The following is a 16,560-nucleotide window of genomic DNA, read 5'->3' as shown; positions in this document are numbered from 1 at the left end:
ACAAAACAACAAAACTACAGGCCCTCCAACCTCGAAATTTGACAACACAACCCATCATCCATGCCTCTAGGTTGATATAACAAAAAGAAAAGAAAAATAAAGTCCTACTTAGAGGGAGAGTAATAAATGTTTTTATCCAATTGCTGCCACTTAGAAGGCTAAGCTCCGCCCACTTGGTCTCCTAGCAACCCACTCAGCCCAGTGTTAATAAAAGAATAAAAAATAAAATAAATACAAATAATACAATAAAAATAATTAAAAACACTAAAAAAATTAATACAATAAAATACTATAACAAAATAACTAAAAATAATACGACAAAATAATAAAACATAATAAATAAAAAAGATAAGTTACAATAAAATTAATTTAAAAAATACAAATAATGTCAAATAAAAATTCCACAACTTTTAACCAATACCACCACCACTTTGCCACAGCAACGCGTGGCTGGGCACAGCTAGTACAATATATTATATTATTAGCATAGCACAATATTAGCATTATATATTACTATATTGAACTATACCACTATACTGTAATATTATATGTAATATATAACATGTAATTAATATTATTATATGGTATTAGTATTACATTGTATAACATGATAATATTGTCAATATCATATGTATATATAATATATTATATTATTAAAACTGATATAAAAATATTATATTATAAATGAGGGCGGGGGCCAGGTAAATGACCTTGGAGGGCCGCATCCGGCCCCCGGGCCTTAGTTTGGGGACCCCTGACTTAAGACGAAGGGTTAGAAGGCACGATCATCAAGTTTGCAGACGACACAAAACTGGGAGGGATAGCTAACACTCCAGAAGACAGGAGCAGAATCCAAAACGATCTTGACAGACTAGAGGGATGATTGGCCGAAACTCACAAAATGAAGTTCAACAGGGACAAATGCAAGATACTTCACTTTGGCAGAAAAAATGGAAATCAAAGATACAGAATGGGGGACGATGCCTGGCTTGACAGCAGTGTGTGCGAAAAAGACCTTGGAGTCCTCGTGGGGAGGAAGGGGAACATGAGCCAACAATGTGATGCAGCGGCGAAAAAAGCCAACGGGATTCTGGCCTGCATCAAGAGGGGAATAGCGTCTAGATCCAGGGAAGTCCTGCTCCCCCTTATTCTATTCTGCCTTGGTCAGACCACACCTGGAATCACACTGTGTCCAATTTTGGGCACCACAGTTGAAGGGAGATGCTGACAAGCTGGAAAGCGTCCAGAGGAGGGCGACTAAAATGATTAAGGGTCTGGAGAACAAGCCCTATGAGGAGCGGCTTAAAGAGCTGGGCATGTTTAGCCTGCAGAAGAGAAGGCTGAGAGGAGACATGATAGCCATGTACAAATATGTGAGGGGAAGTCATAGGGAGGAGGGAGAAGCTTGTTTTCTGCTGCCCTGAAGACTAGGACACAAGGGAAGAATGGCTTCAAACTACAGGAAAGGAGATTCCATCTGAACATCAGGAAGAACTTCCTCACTGTGAGAAGGGCTGTTCAGCAGTGGAACTCTCTGCCGCGGACTGTGGTGGAGGCTCCTTCTTTGGGGGCTTTTAAGCAGAGGCTGGATGGCCATCTGTCGGGGGTGCTTTGAATGCGATTTCCTGCTTCTTAGCGGGGGGTTGGACTGGATGGCCCATGAGGTCTCTTCCAACTCTACTATTCTATGATTCTATGATTCTAGTGTCGTATGTGCAAAGCCCTTCTGCTCTTCCAGAGAAGCTCACCCTCGAGGGTCTTCTTGACCGACCCCTTGTTTTCCTTCCCCAGATTGAAGACCTCTCTCAGCAGGTCCACAAAGCGGCAGCGGAGAAGTTCAAGGTCCCCGTGGAGCACTCGCCTCTGATCACGGAGGCGGCCCCAACGCTCACCATCAAGGAGGAGAGCGAGGAGGAGGAGGAGGTGAGGCCTCCCCAAAGAAGGAAGCCCGGGACTTTCAGGAGCCCTGGGGAGGAAGAACAGGGCACCCTTTCCTTCTCCTTCCTTGGGTCTTCCTATTTCACTTCCTTGCGTCTTCTCCTCTTGTCTCCTTTGATCCTCCTCCTCCTCCTCTATTCCTGTTTTATTATTCTTAGTTCTTCCTCTTCCTTCCTTCACCCATTTGTCTTCTGCTTCTCTTCCTGCCTCCTCCTCCTCATCCTTCTTCCTTGTTTCATCATCTTTCCTTCTTCTCTTCTTCCACCTTCTGCTTCTCTTTTCTCCCTTGTTCCACTTTCTTTCCTCTCCTTCCTTCTTTCTCCTATTCATCCCCCTGGTTTCCAATTCTTTCCCCTTATTCCTCTTCCTCCCTTGTTTCTCGTCCTCTTCTTCCAGGTTCTTCCTCCTTGTTCCTTCTTCCTTGTTTTGCCTACTTATCTTCCTAATTTTCACTTTGTCTCTTTTTTGTTCTCTCCTCCTCTCTTCCTTATTCCTCCAACTTGTCCACTTCTCGTATCTCTTCCTCAACCTCTTGTTCTTTTCTAGTCTTATCCTTTCCCTTCATTGCTTCCTCTGCTCCTCCTGCTCTTCCTTGTTCCTCCTCTTCCTCCTTCCTGTCCTTGTCATCTTTTGTCTCTTCTCCTTTGCCCATTCCTTCTCGTTTCTTCTCCTTTCTTCTTTGTTTTCCTTGTCCCCTTTCTTGTCTTCCTTTGTCCATTCCCTTTCTCATTGTCTCGTTTCCTCTGCTCCTCATCCATTCTTCCTTATTCCTCATCCTGGTTTCCTATTGTCATGCTCGTCTCTTGTATCCACCCCATCCCTTGTTTCTTCCTTGTCTCCTCTCCTTCCTTCTCTTCCCTGTCCAATGTATTCATTCTCTTCCTACATTTCTACTCTTCATCCTTTCTTCATTTCTCCTTGTTCTAATTTCTTGTCTTCCCCATACTATTTCCTTATTCCTTTTTCATCTCCTCTCATCTCTTCTTCCACTTGCCTTCCTTGTTCCTTTGCATTCTTGGGTTTCTCTTCTTCTCCTGCTCCTCTTGCCTTCTTTGTCCTTTCATCTTTTTCTCCTCATTCTTTCACCACCACCACCACCACCACCACCTCCTTTCCAAAGGTTATCCTGGACCATCAGTGTTTTGCATTTTTGGGTGTTGCTACAAAGTGAGGCAAATATTAAGACAATTACACTCATAGATCCCTAGTCTCCATCCACTTCTTCTCTCCTCCTTTCTTCCAGATTGACGAGACTGGCCTGGAGGTGAGAGATATTGAGCTGGTCATGGCTCAGGCGAACGTGTCGCGGCCCAAGGCCGTGAGGGCCCTCCGGCACAGCAACAACGATATTGTGAACGCCATCATGGTGAGTCCTGTAACATAAGACCCTTTGTGGGCAACGGGGAGTTGTGCAATGGGACAACTGAACAGAGGAACTCCTCCTTCTTTGGTGCCACCAAGGAGAGGGCATCTCAACCCAAGTTCTGGTGCCGGGATGGACAAAGGGATGGAGATAGTCGACATGAAGCCATCCAGGCATATGCCTGGATGCCTTCATGTCGACTATCTCCATCCCTTTGTCCATCCCGGCACCAGAACTTGGGTTGAGATGCCCTCTCCTTGGTGGCATCTTCCAAAGGTTCATGCCAGCTTGACCAATAGCTAGGAATATTGGAAGCTGAAGTCCTCCAGGACTTTTGGACTTCCGCTCCCACTTTGGTCAGAGATCCTGGGAGCTGGAGTCCAGAACACCTGGAGGACCAGAGTTTGGGATTCGCTGGTCTAAAGAGCTCCTTTGCTCAGAATTGAAGATCTTCGAGGTTCTCCTACATTGGTTCTCCAAGATCTTCAATTCTGAGCAAAGGAGCTCTTTAGACCAGCGAATCCCAAACTCTGGTCTTCCTGGAGTTCTGGACTCCAGCTCCCAGGATCTCTGGCCAAAGTGGGACCGGAAGTCCAAAAGTCCTGGAGGACCAACCTTGGAGGACCAGTGTTTCCCTCCTTTGGCCCCTCTGACCCGCCTTCCTTCCTTCCTTCCCTGCAGGAGCTGACCATGTAGCAACGGCCGGAGGACCCCCCACCGCCAAGCCTCTGCCCGCTCCTCCTGTATAGACGCCCTGTTGCCCATCTCCAATACAGCTGATGTTATGTTAGGATGGCCAATACTTAGTCCCAACTCTTCTGCATTGATAATGCTGCTCAATAAACGGTATATTCACTTGAACCTCAGCCTGGTGCCAAAGTCTACTGTTTGGGGAACATGGGTTGGATCGTTCTTATGCAGTTTCGCCTTGCTGGGATTCACTGGGAAGGAAGGGATGGGATTGTCACCACATTTCCAGCCTAAATAATAGCCCTTGAGAGTTAGTAGAAACCTAGTGCCAAGGACTAGGAATTTCTTCCCAGGCAAAGAGTACCAAGCATAGAGAGGAGAGTTGTCTAATATTTCCCTTCCTAGAATATTGCGAATTCTAGGTAGAAGAGTGTCAACTGGGTATGAATCACTATCTGTATCTCTCCATCTGTCTGTATGTATGTATGATGGTTGGTTGGTAGGTAGGCTTGTAACCCCAAAGGCTTCTCCATGGCACAATGGATCTGGACCAAACTTGGCCCACAGATCCTTCATGATCATGTATGATGGTTTGTAACCCCAAAGGCTTCTCTGTAGATCAATGGATCTGGACCAAACTTGGCTCACAGACCCTTTGTGATCGTGTATGATGGTTGTTTGGTAAGTTTGTAACGCCCAAAGCCTTCTCCGTGGCTCGATGGATCTGGACCAAACTTGGCTCACAGACCCTTCATGATCATGTATGATGGCTGTTTGGTAGGTTTGTAACCCAAGGCTTCTCCGTGGCTCGATGAATCTGGACCAAACTTGGCCCACAGACCCATCATGATCATGTATGATGGTTTGTAACCCCAAAGGTTTCTCTGTAGATCAATGGATCTGGACCAAACTTGGCTCAGACCCTTCATGATCATGTATGATGGTTGGCTGGTAGGATTGCAACCCCAAAGGCTTCTCCGTGGCTGGATGGATCTGGACCAAACTTGGCCCACAGACCCTTCATGATCCAACTTAATTATTGAGAGGTTTAAACTAAAGGATGCACCCCGTTTGGTCCCAGAGCAGGAGGAGATCGAAGCAGATTGGCTGAGATTGGTGAAGGGTGGGCTGAGGCTAGGTGAAGGGACCCTCTGTCATGTGAATGGGAAAGGAGGTGTATGTATGAGAGAAATGGAGGGAGAAAAAGAAGAATCACAAAGAGTGTTGCCCTGGAGTCTTGCATTGTGAGGCAGGTCTTCTCAGAGCTGGAGGAAGGAGGAAGCAGGCGGGCAATGCTGGGCATCTACTCAAAGACCTGGCTTCTCATACAGCTTGGACTACAACCCCATCATGCCCACCCATCAGGAGGTGTAGGCTGTGGGTTTTGGAAGCATCAGTAAAATTCCAAGTGGCTTTACTTGTCAAAACCCAAGTGGCTCTAATCTGAGAAAACCAATCCCAGCCATTCCCAATTGCATTATAGGGGCCACAGTGGCGCAACTGAGCTGCTGAACTTGCTGACCAAAAGGTTGGTGGTTTGAATCTGTGGGACAGGGAGAGCTCCCACTGTTAGCCCCAGCTCCTGCCAACCTAGCAGTTCGAAAACATGCAAATGTGAGTAAATAGCGCTCCATGCAGTCATGCCAGCCACATGACCAGAAGGTGTCCAGGGACAACACAGACTCTTTGGCCTAGAAATGGAGAGGGGCACTAACCCCTCAGAGCCGGAGATTAAAGGGAAGCCATTGCCTTTATGTGTGTGTCTGTGTTTCATTGTTTCGAGGCACTGAACATTTGCCTTGTGTCTTTGTATATGCTGGAACCCGCCCTGAGTCCCCTTGGGGAGACGGGGCAGAATACAAACAGTTTTATTATATAGTTCTTCATAATAATGAAGCTGCCATAGGTCTAGTTCTTTGAGGATTCTGGAAGATATCAGGTTCAGCTGCATTAGGAGCAGCAATGGAGGCGACATTATTTTGTACCAAAGGCTGTCTCCATAATATTGCATTTTCCCATAGGAAACCAAAACCCTTGAAGTAGAGGAGACAAAATAATACCTGTTTCGATGCCTGCTTCTTTGTTTGGTTGTATGTCTGTCTGTTTTTTCCTGCTCCCCATAATGCTGGTTGCCTTAGCTGGACTGGTCAAAGAAAAACCGAACATGGGTTGGTGGGACATGGGTTGGAGGACCCCAAGGGTTGCCCAGCCCTGCTCTAGACATCTCCCAGATACTGTGAAACCTAACTGCATTCAAAGGTAGCCAAACAGGTCAAATTGGGAGAGCAGGGAAGTGGGATTTCCCATAGACTCCAGTCTCTGTCGATTGCGGAGGAGGGAGAATTAGGGTTCACCCCTGCTTTGGTTTGGGAAGCTAAGGAGCTCCACTGAAGCACATTGGGTCAAAAGGGAAGCCGGTCACCTGCACCTGGCCAGGTCTTTGCTCCCAACTCTCCATCTTTCTGTTGCAAAAAGAAGAATGCACTCAACGCTTGTTGTTGCCGAAATAAAAAGACGACACATTGAGCACTCCCAAGTCAAAGAGCTAAAATAGCCTACAGCTCAGTTTATAGGAGCCAGCAGACATTGCGGTGGCATGAAGTACACATACAAAAATAACTGTGCATTTATATGTATAATATATACAACACATATACATTATGTATATAGTTCTTCCACTCCTCGCTCCTTTAAAAAAAACCACAACAGCAACACACCACTCAAAAGGCCGACCCACTCGTTCGCGTGCGGTCCACTCTTCTGTCTGAAGAGCAACGGATGCGGTCCCGAGAAGGACTCTGAATGCCCAAAGCAAAGGCGGAAGAAACCCGGGTCTTCCATCAACTGAAGACACAGAGACGCAGACCCCTGAAATCCAGCTCAAGGGCCTCTTGGGGGATATTTTTGGCAGAGAGAAAGGGAAAAAATCCTCACGGGATGTGCAGAAAAACCTCCCTTCAGAACCCAAACCTCCAGACCCCTCAATGCCTCAAGGAGAAACGGTAGCACCAAACCATGCTCCGTATAAAACAACACAAAAAGCGGAGGTATCCGTGTCTTTTAAATAGGATAAAGAGATGCTACCTGGCCCTACCTGCGCTGGGGGTTTGTTTGCTGGGCTACCTGTCTGAGACAAGGAGGAGGAGGGTGGCACGGAGGGAAATGGCACGTCAAGCAGGCGATCAATCCGGCGCTAAGGAGGGGAAATAAAATTAGAAAACACAAAGGTCAGTCGGCCGGAGTCAGGGCGAAGGAGGCTGATCCCTCCCTCTGTCCCTCTGACCCGAGGCCCACGCAACCCCCAGCTTCACAACCAAGGCCACCGTCTGGTTTCAGTCCGAAATGTCGCGACAAACACTTGCAAGATTTAAGTTATTCACATTGTGATAAACTTCATGTAAAAAACATTGGGGTGAGAAAGGGAAAATGGTCAGAAATGTCATGTGCAAAACGGTCAAGTTGGCTTGTTGTGGGCAGCAAGATCCATCGTCCCCACTCTCTCTCTCTCTCTTACGCATTCATGGCTTCTCCAACAACTCAGCCCTTTGGCAAAGAAAGAGGAAGACGGTCCCCGGCGGATTCACCTGACTCCGGTCCGGCCCCTCGTGGTTGGCGGAACAAGGCCCTCTCTCTCCCTTTGCAGAATGGAGCTATTGGCAAAAATGGGATGCAGGCACCCTGAGGGCATCCAATCCACCCTTTTGGCTTCGATTGGGTAACAAGGGGAGAAGAGGGGGAGCGAATCACAGAGCCGCCTGCCCCTCTCCTCCTCTGCTCCGCTTCAGGAGGAGTCGTGGTCCATGCTGCACCCGAGGGCCTCGATGTCGTTGCTGATGTCCGAGATCATGCGGTCCCACTCGTCCCCCTCTGAGGGCACCGACTGGTCGTCCGAACTCCCCGCCGCCCCGTTGTTGTTGCCGTTGGTAGTGGAGGCGGAGGCAGAGCTCACCGTCCGGCGGTAGCGGCCAAAGCTGTCCGTGATGATGCCCCGGCCGTCCTTCACCCCAATGGTCTCCAGGAAGTTCTCAAAGTATTGGCTGTCCTTTTCGGGGATGAACGGTCTGAGGCCTATTGTCGGAGGGAAGCAAAGAGGGAGATAGGAAGACGGAAAGGTGAAGGACAGCAAAACAGAACGCTCCATGCTTCCTACTAAACCATGTATGGGCCAACTTTGGCCCTCCCTCCAGGTGTTTTGGACTTCAGCTCCTACAATTCCTAACAGAAAAGAAGGTCAGTTCCTCCCAAACCCCAACAATAATTAAATTTAAGCATATCAGGTATATGTGCCAAGTTTGGTCCAGATCCATCAGTGTTTGGGTTCACATTGCTCTCTAGGTGTAGGTGAACTACAACTCCCCCAAAGCAAGACGAATTTTCCCCAAAGACCTCCAGTATTTTTTGCTGGTCATGGGGGGGTCTGTGTGCCAAGTTTGGTCCAATTCCATCTTTGATGGAGTTCAGAGTGCTCATTGATTGCAGGTGAACTATACATCCCAGTGCCTACAACTCCAAAATGCCCAGGCCAATTCCCCTCCAAACCCACCAGTATTCAACTTTGGGCCTATCGGGTATGCTAACCAAGTTTGGGCCAGATCCATCATTGTTTGGCTTCATAGTTCACTCTGGATGTAGGTGAATGACAACTCCTATAAATCCCACCAAAGACCTCCAGTATTTCTTTCTTCGTCATGGGGGTTCTGTGTGCCAAGTGATTACCAGGTCCATCGTTGGTGGAGTTCAGTGCTCTTAGATTGCAGGTAAACTATACATCCCAGTCCCTACAACTCCTATAAATCATGGTGACTTCTCCCCAAAAACTCCCCAGTCTGTTTAATTGCTGGTCAATTCCTCTGTTTGCTCTGTGCCATAGAAAAGAGTAGGGAAGGGTGAAGGGAGAGTCAGTGGGCAGGGTCATGCAAATTTCACATAAATGGAGAGAGAAAGGAACACTGGGATGTCTGTGGTGGAGGAAAAGCAGAAAACCTAGGATGAAAGTATCCCCGTATGAAAGCCTTGACTTGTGTGGTGGGCAGGATGGTATTTGTGGAGGATTGGCAGGGCTCTTGGACATGTTTATGGCGCTCTCTATAACCTGCAATGTCATTGGACGGGGGGCCGTTGGTGCCTCATGAGTAGTGGGAACTATAGCTATTTGTGGAAGTGGGAGCCTGTCTGTGGAAGTGGACACCCCAGCCACACACATGCATACATATTTTCATTTTTATTATTGAAGTAAGTAAGTAACTTTATTTTTCTACCCTGCCACCACCTCCCAGCAGGGACTCGGGGAGGCTACACGGGACACAGGCCCAAAGATACAGAACAAGTATGTGTATAGATTATTACTCTTCTTATGAATTTGTAGTTTCTTGAGTTGCTCAGAATTTTGCCAAAGAGAGCTTTCCCGGGAGTCTGTTTCTCTCGCTAATGCTGGCAGTAGTATTGGCAACAAACTAAACCAGAATGCTGGGAGGGGAGAGGGGGCACTGCATTTCACTTTCTCCCATCTCTAAACAAGAGGAAGGCAGTGCCAGTGCCTTCCTCAGTGGCGCAGCTGGTTTGTCGCCAGCATCAATAAATCACTACTGACCGACAGGTTATGAGATCGAAACCTGAGTTGGATTGAGTTCTCGACCCTTAATAGCGTAGCTCGCTGTTGATCTAAGCAGCATGAAAGACGGTTGCATCTGTCGAGTAGGAAATTTAGGTACCACTTTATGCGGGGAGGCTAACTTAACTAATTTACAACACCATAAAAACTGCCAGCAGCATGCAGAAAGGAATGAGGAAGTACTACCATCAAAACAGACTCGGTGTCACAAGTGGATGGTGAAGCGGCAGCTCCCCGTGGCCAGAATCGAGCATACCCTCATGAAGCCGGAAGCTGGAAAATGTTAAATTGCCTCTGTGTCTGTCTATATATGTCGTATGTCTAATTAATGGCACTGAATGTTTGCCATGTATTTGTGCATTGTGATCCACCCTGAGTCTCCTTCGGGGTGAGAAAGAAGAGTGGAATATAAATACTGCAAGCAAATAAATAAATTTTCCTAGGGCATCATGGAGATCTCCTCCTCCTTGCGGCCTCAAAGCTGTGCCCATGAAGTACATACAACTGGCCACAAGGGGGAGCCAGGGGAACACAAAGCTTTCTGGGGAGAAAAAACTCATCAGAACAAATGATGACGAGAGATACTCAAATGCCAATTCAATCCATAGGAAGGCTTATCACTCTTAGTCATTTCAAAGCTGCTTAGTCTGAGATACTAATTTTGAATAGGAAAGTGCACTGAATCGTACAGTTGGAAGAGATGCCAAAGGGTCATTCAGTCCACTGAAGCCTTCCCGACAGATGGCCATCCAGCCTCTGCTTAAAACCACCCGAGAAGGAGACTCAAATTGGAATCTCAGGCAGACACAGATCCCACTGAATGTCAAGGGGTGTTGTAGTCCAGTCTTTGATTACGCCTGCACCTGATGATGACAATGGGGATTCTGGGCCTGCTGGACAGCCTGGTGATGATATTGGGGATTCTGGGCTTGCAGACCAGTAGGAGATTTTCAGTCAAGAGATTGTAAGCCCTGAGAATGACAGATCTCTGTCCAAGAGAGGCTGCATTCCAGAAAGACAGTTCCCTAGAGAAGCAAGGTCAGAGACAGAATTGAGCTCAGAGGAGGAAAATGAAAGTCCAGGTGGATGGACTAACAAGCAGCAGTTAGATACCGTTTCCCCTAAAATAAGACATCCCCAGAAAATAAGACCTAGTAGAGGTTTTGCTGAATTGCTAAATATAAGGCCTCCCCCGAAAGTAAGACCTAGCAAAGTTTTTGTTTGGAAGCATGCCCGCCAAACAGAACACTAGATCATGTAGGATCGGTAAATGTACGTACCATAGTGTTGTACATGGAAATAATGGTAGTAACAAGAAATTCTTGATAGGATTCACAGTTTATCTGGTTATGCTGGTTTGTGATGACAACTACTGTACAGTATATAATAAATGTTCATTTTTTGTTGAACAATAAATGTGAATTCTTCTTCATGGAAAAATAAGACATCCCCTGAAAATAAGACCTAGAGCATCTTTGGGAGCAAAAAGTAATATAAGACACTGTCTTATTTTCGGGGAAACACGGTAGGAGATTTATGTTCTGTCAACACAGAGCTTCTCAGGAGAAAGTACAAAGGTCAAGCCACCTACTAGCCAAAAAGTCTCTTCCAACTGTGTGCCTTCAAGTCATTTCAAACTTAGGTCAACCCTAAGTCTAAAGTTTAGGACAGAGGCCAGGTCAATGACCTTGGAGGGCCTTAGTTTGGGGACCCCTGATCTAGACGGTCTCATAAGACCATAGGTAAGGAAAGGGGCCCGCAAAGGCCATCTAGATGGTCTCATAGGACCATAGGTAAAGAAAGTGTCCTCCAAAAGCCATCTAGATGTTCTCATAAGGCCGTAGCTAAGCAAAGAGACCTTCAAAGACCATCTAGACAATTTCATAAGGCCATAAGTAAGCAAAGAGACCTCCAAAAACCAGGCAGACTTAGGTCAACCCTAAGTCTAAAATTTAGGACAGAGGCCAGGTCAATGACCTTGGAGGGCCGCATCCAGCCTACGGGCCTTCGTTTGAGGACCCCTGGTATATAGGGTTCAAAGTTGGTGGCAGTCAGAGTTAAAGGCCCCACAGTAGAAGTCACTTTGGTCTGTTCCTTTCTATTCTGAGAAGGAAATGGTCTCAAAGGGCTGCCTCCCTCGTGGCTCTGTCTGTCCAACCCCTTCCACCCCCAAGTCCACCTCTGCCCCCGAGACAAGGGGCAGCAGCAGCACTCACCCAAGAGAAGGAATTTCCGGCTGTCACCGTAGAGCTGCCGCAGGTTGACGCAGAACTCGTGCACAGACGCCCCGTTGCGATACTCGTGCAAAAGCATCGCAAACTGCTGGATCTCGTGAGAGGAGAGCTTGGTTCGTAACTAGGAGAAAGGAGAGGCAGGAGTGAATCCCAAATAGTACTGCGTTCAACAGGAAGACGCAATGCTGATTTCTCTGGCCCTCTCATGTTACACATGTGTTTGATTCGTTTAACAAATTTTCAGTGTTTTAAATTATTTTAATTGACTTCTGTGCTAAATTCTATTTTGATATTTCCATGTTGTGGATTTTTATGTTGCATTTTTTTTTTAAAAAATGAACTATTTTACGTCTTGGTCAAGAAATAAAATCAGGATGACAATAATAGTAATAAAATATCTTTTTCCATGTCAGGAGCAACTTGAGAAACTGCAAGTCGGTTCTGGTGTGAAAAAATTGCCCAGGGGACGCCTAGATGTTTGATGTTTTACCATCCTGTGAGAGGCTGCCTACCACAGATGTGGGTGAAATGTCAGGAGATAATGCTTCTGGAACATAGCCATACAGCCCTTAAAACTCACAGCAACCCAGTAATTCTGGCCATGGAAGCCTTCGACAACACATTGAAAATAGGACAGTTTGCATTTAGATCCCACTTGGTTGTTCAAACCAAAAGCAATTGTTAATATTGAGATCTCACCTTGGCAAATAAAGAAAAATTGAACAAAATATTCATCATCTCATCTATGGCTGGAATGCCACAGATGCAGGTTCTTTCACGGTAAGGGCTTTTTTGAAATCGTCCTGTCCTTATTATAGAATTAAGTTGCTCATTTGGATATTGGATACGACGAGCAAGACAACTCAGGTACCCAGGATTGGGAACTGACAAGGCTTCTAGTGTTGAAATACGTTTCTGCAGACCTCAGCAACAGTTCTAAAGGGCTCTGGAGGGACTGAAAGAGATTTCAGAAAGTACTAAAAGATTTCTTCCCATCCGTACCGTCATCATGTAGTCCTGGAGCAGCTCGGTGGCGGTGGTGCTCAGCTCACTTTCGCTGGCCGTCTTGTTGTGGGGAGAAGGCAGTGCCGAGAAGGAGGAAGGGGAGTTGCCGCCCGTCTCCAAGGATTCGGGGAAAGAGCTGGAAAGGGAGGAGGACAGGCCCAGAGGTCACCTTGGAGGAACCAAGGGTCAACTTGGAGGGATGAAGTTTGCCCAGGCCTGAGATATATATATATATATACATACACACACACACACACACACACACACACACATACACACACACACTGTATATACTCGAAGATATGCAGAGGGAGCCAGGAGGCCACTGACTGCAATATATGATATATTTCTCTCTCTCTTTTTTTTTTTTTAATTTTTATTTTTATTGAAACTTTTTTGTGAGTTACATTGGTGGCCCTATGGGAAGGTTGGGGAGGGGTTGTCCAAGGGAAAGATACTGAGGGGCGGGATGTGGGTTGGGGGGAAGGGGTGAGGGGATGTAATAGTTCTACAGCAAATGGTGAGGGGGGGGGAAGGAAAAGGGGTTAGGGAAGGGTAATTTCTAATGGGAGAGGGAGGGGGGGAATGGATGACTTCCGATCTTCTTTCTTCCAGTTTTCTGCTTGTCCTTTAAACATAGTTGTCTTTGAGGTAATCTTCTAGGTCTGTCCAGTCCGTTTCTTTCATTTTGTTATCCATATTATTTTTAAGTAGAAAAGTTAATCTGTCCATATCTCTTATCTCAATGATTTTATCTATCCACAGTTCTTTTGTAGGTGGTGTTTCTGATTTCCAATGCTTAGCTATTATAATCCTCGCCGCAGTAATGAAATAAGTGAAGAGTTTATCTTTGTTTGCATCTAAATTTTCTTTTGGATCTGAGAGGCCTAATAAAAAGATTTCTGGTTTCAACTCGAATTTTGATTTTAATATTTTATTACATTCTGTTTGTACTACTTTCCAATAGCTAGTTAGCTTTTTACATTTCCACCACATATGGAAGTAGGACCCTACTTGTTCCTTACACCTCCAACAGTGGTTGTTTACATTTTTCCACATTAATCCTATTTTTTTTGGTGTCAAGTACCACCTGTGAATTACTTTTAACCAATTTTCTTTAAGTTCTATCGCATATGTGTACTTCATTTTTTTTGTCCAAATTGCTTCCCATTCTTCTAATTTTATTGGTCTGCCTATGTTTTGTGCCCATTTTATCATCGAATTAGTAATCTCCACTTCAGCCGTTGCCCATTCTAACAGTTTTTTATATATGACTGATACAATTTTGTTCTTTCTTTGGATCAGAATATCCCAAAAACTGTTTTCTGTTGTGAAGCCGTTTCGCGAGTCTATCTTGAAGGCTTCTTTAATTTGTATGATATATTTCTCTCTTACCCTCCCTTATCAGTGTGTTTTCTTTTACAATGCCTCTCTCGCTCTTAACCAAGGGAATGTTTTGAAAAGGGAAAGAAGCCCTTGAAAGTCAGGAAGAAGAAAATATATATCCACGAATCTTATAAAAGGATTTCTACCTGAAATCTTTGTTAAACTCTCCTACAGATATATAGGCATTTCCTCCTGCAAGCTTTGGCAATCCCTGCATACCTATATATCTCTATCTGTCTATCTATCTATCTACATTAATTTTATATATGAATTTTCCCCTCATATGTTTGCAGGTCTTTGCAAATCGCATATAGATAGATAATAAAATCTCTATATAAAGAGAGATGTCTAGATTGATATGAAAATAGATAAATAGGACTTGCAAATACTACAGGGGGGAAATGCACACACAAATATATACAGACATCTCTAGATAGATATGAATATTGATATATAGGGCTTGCAAATATTGCAGGGGAAATGCACACACACAGAGGATTTGCAAACGTTTCAGGGGGAAATGCATATGTAAAATTAGTATATATAATTATAGCTCTATATCTAGCTCTGCATTGTTTATGCAGGCATTGAATGTTTGCCTGTTACTATGTTGGCAGCTGGCCTGAGTCTCCATGGGGAAATATGGTACGATACAAATGAAGTCTTATTATTATTATTAATATTATTATTAGTAGTAGTATAAAGTTATTGTTGATACCATATTGTTTTTGTTGACCCTACTTTTCCACTTATAGAGTCAGTTGATCATTTTTCTTTGAAATACAGTAAATATTCAAAAACATTTAACCTACTGATGCCTCGATTAACGTAATTTTATTGGCATCTATTTTTATTTTGAAATTTACCCATAGCTGCTGCATTTCCTACCCACGGCTTATACTCGAGTCAATAAGTTATTCCAGCTTTTTGTGGTAAAATTAGGTGCCTCAGCTTATATTTGGGTTGGCTTATACTCAAGTATAAACGGTATATAAGAAACTAGAGCTGATACGGTCTATTCAATGCATTCTTCTGAATCAGGACCCCAAGGAACCCCGGGGCTAATACCCAAGACACCAAGAATGTTTTGCTGTTGTTGGGCTATTTAATCAAATGCTCAATACCCAAGACACCAAGAATGTTTTGTTGTTGTTGGGCTATTTAATCAAATGCGCAATACTTAAGACACCAAGAATGTTTTGTTGTTGTTGGGCTATTTAATCAAATGCGCAATACCCAAGACACCAAGAATGTTTTGTTGTTGTTGGGCTATTTAATCAAATGCGCAATACTTAAGACACCAAGAATGTTTTGTTGTTGTTGGGCTATTTAATCAAATGCGCAATACCCAAGACACCAAGAATGTTTTGCTGTTGTTGGGCTATTTAATCAAATGCGCAATACTTAAGACACCAAGAATATTTTGTTGTTGTTGGGCTATTTAATCAAATGCGCAATACTTAAGACACCAAGAATGTTTTGTTGTCGTTGGGCTATTTAATCAAATGCGCAATACTTAAGACACCAAGAATGTTTTGTTGTTGTTGGGCTATTTAATCAAATGCGCAATACTTAAGACACCAAGAATGTTTTGTTGTTGTTGGGCTATTTAATCAAATGCGCAATACCCAAGACACCAAGAATGTTTTGCTGTTGTTGGGCTATTTAATCAAATGCTCAATACCCAAGACACCAAGAATGTTTTGTTGTTGTTGGGCTATTTAATCAAATGCGCAATACTTAAGACACCAAGAATATTTTGTTGTTGTTGGGCTATTTAATCAAATGCGCAATACCCAAGACACCAAGAATGTTTTGTTGTTGTTGGGCTATTTAATCAAATGCGCAATACCCAAGACACCAAGAATGTTTTGTTGTTGTTGGGCTATTTAATCAAATGCGCAATACCCAAGACACCAAGAATGTTTTGTTGTTGTTGGGCTATTTAATCAAATGCGCAATACTTAAGACACCAAGAATGTTTTGTTGTTGTTGGGCTATTTAATCAAATGCGCAATACTTAAGACACCAAGAATGTTTTGTTGTTGTTGGGCTATTTAATCAAATGCTCAATACCCAAGACACCAAGAATGTTTTGCTGTTGTTGGGCTATTTAATCAAATGCTCAATACCCAAGACACCAAGAATGTTTTGTTGTTGTTGGGCTATTTAATCAAATGCGCAATACTTAAGACACCAAGAATGTTTTGTTGTTGTTGGGCTACTTCGCAAAAATCAAATCTGCAAATGGGGAGGGACAACTGTCCTGTGGATAAACCAATTTTGTGTGCAGAGGCCAACACAATGTTCCCACCACCCACGACTCTTCCGTG

At 44.5% G+C, this 16,560-nt stretch overlaps 2 protein-coding genes across 6 annotated transcripts in view; one reads left to right on the top strand and one right to left on the bottom strand.

The window, feature by feature from the left end:
- Window positions 1-4,167, top strand: part of nacad (NAC alpha domain containing) — a 54,955-nt gene extending 50,788 nt beyond the window's left edge. For all 4 annotated transcript variants that reach the window (XM_062984421.1, XM_062984418.1, XM_062984419.1 and 1 more), the window contains 3 exons: window positions 1,792-1,923; window positions 3,182-3,304; window positions 3,983-4,167. In XM_062984421.1, coding sequence (XP_062840491.1) covers window positions 1,792-1,923; window positions 3,182-3,304; window positions 3,983-3,997 — 270 coding nt within the window. In that variant the 3' untranslated portion in view covers window positions 3,998-4,167. The remainder of the gene's footprint in view (window positions 1-1,791; window positions 1,924-3,181; window positions 3,305-3,982) is intronic.
- Window positions 4,168-6,528: 2,361 nt separating this feature from the next.
- ccm2 (CCM2 scaffold protein) overlaps window positions 6,529-16,560 on the bottom strand; it is a 40,763-nt gene continuing 30,731 nt past the window's right edge. For both annotated transcript variants that reach the window (XM_062984417.1, XM_062984416.1), the window contains exons 8-10: window positions 12,839-12,977; window positions 11,819-11,957; window positions 6,529-8,059 (exon numbers count right to left, since the gene is read on the bottom strand). In XM_062984417.1, the coding sequence (XP_062840487.1) occupies window positions 7,773-8,059; window positions 11,819-11,957; window positions 12,839-12,977 (565 nt within the window). In that variant the 3' untranslated portion in view covers window positions 6,529-7,772. The remainder of the gene's footprint in view (window positions 8,060-11,818; window positions 11,958-12,838; window positions 12,978-16,560) is intronic.

The sequence above is a fragment of the Anolis carolinensis genome, chromosome 6, assembly GCF_035594765.1.
Source record: "Anolis carolinensis isolate JA03-04 chromosome 6, rAnoCar3.1.pri, whole genome shotgun sequence".
Lineage (NCBI taxonomy): Eukaryota > Metazoa > Chordata > Lepidosauria > Squamata > Dactyloidae > Anolis > Anolis carolinensis.
This window is presented reverse-complemented; position numbering and strand designations above follow the sequence as displayed.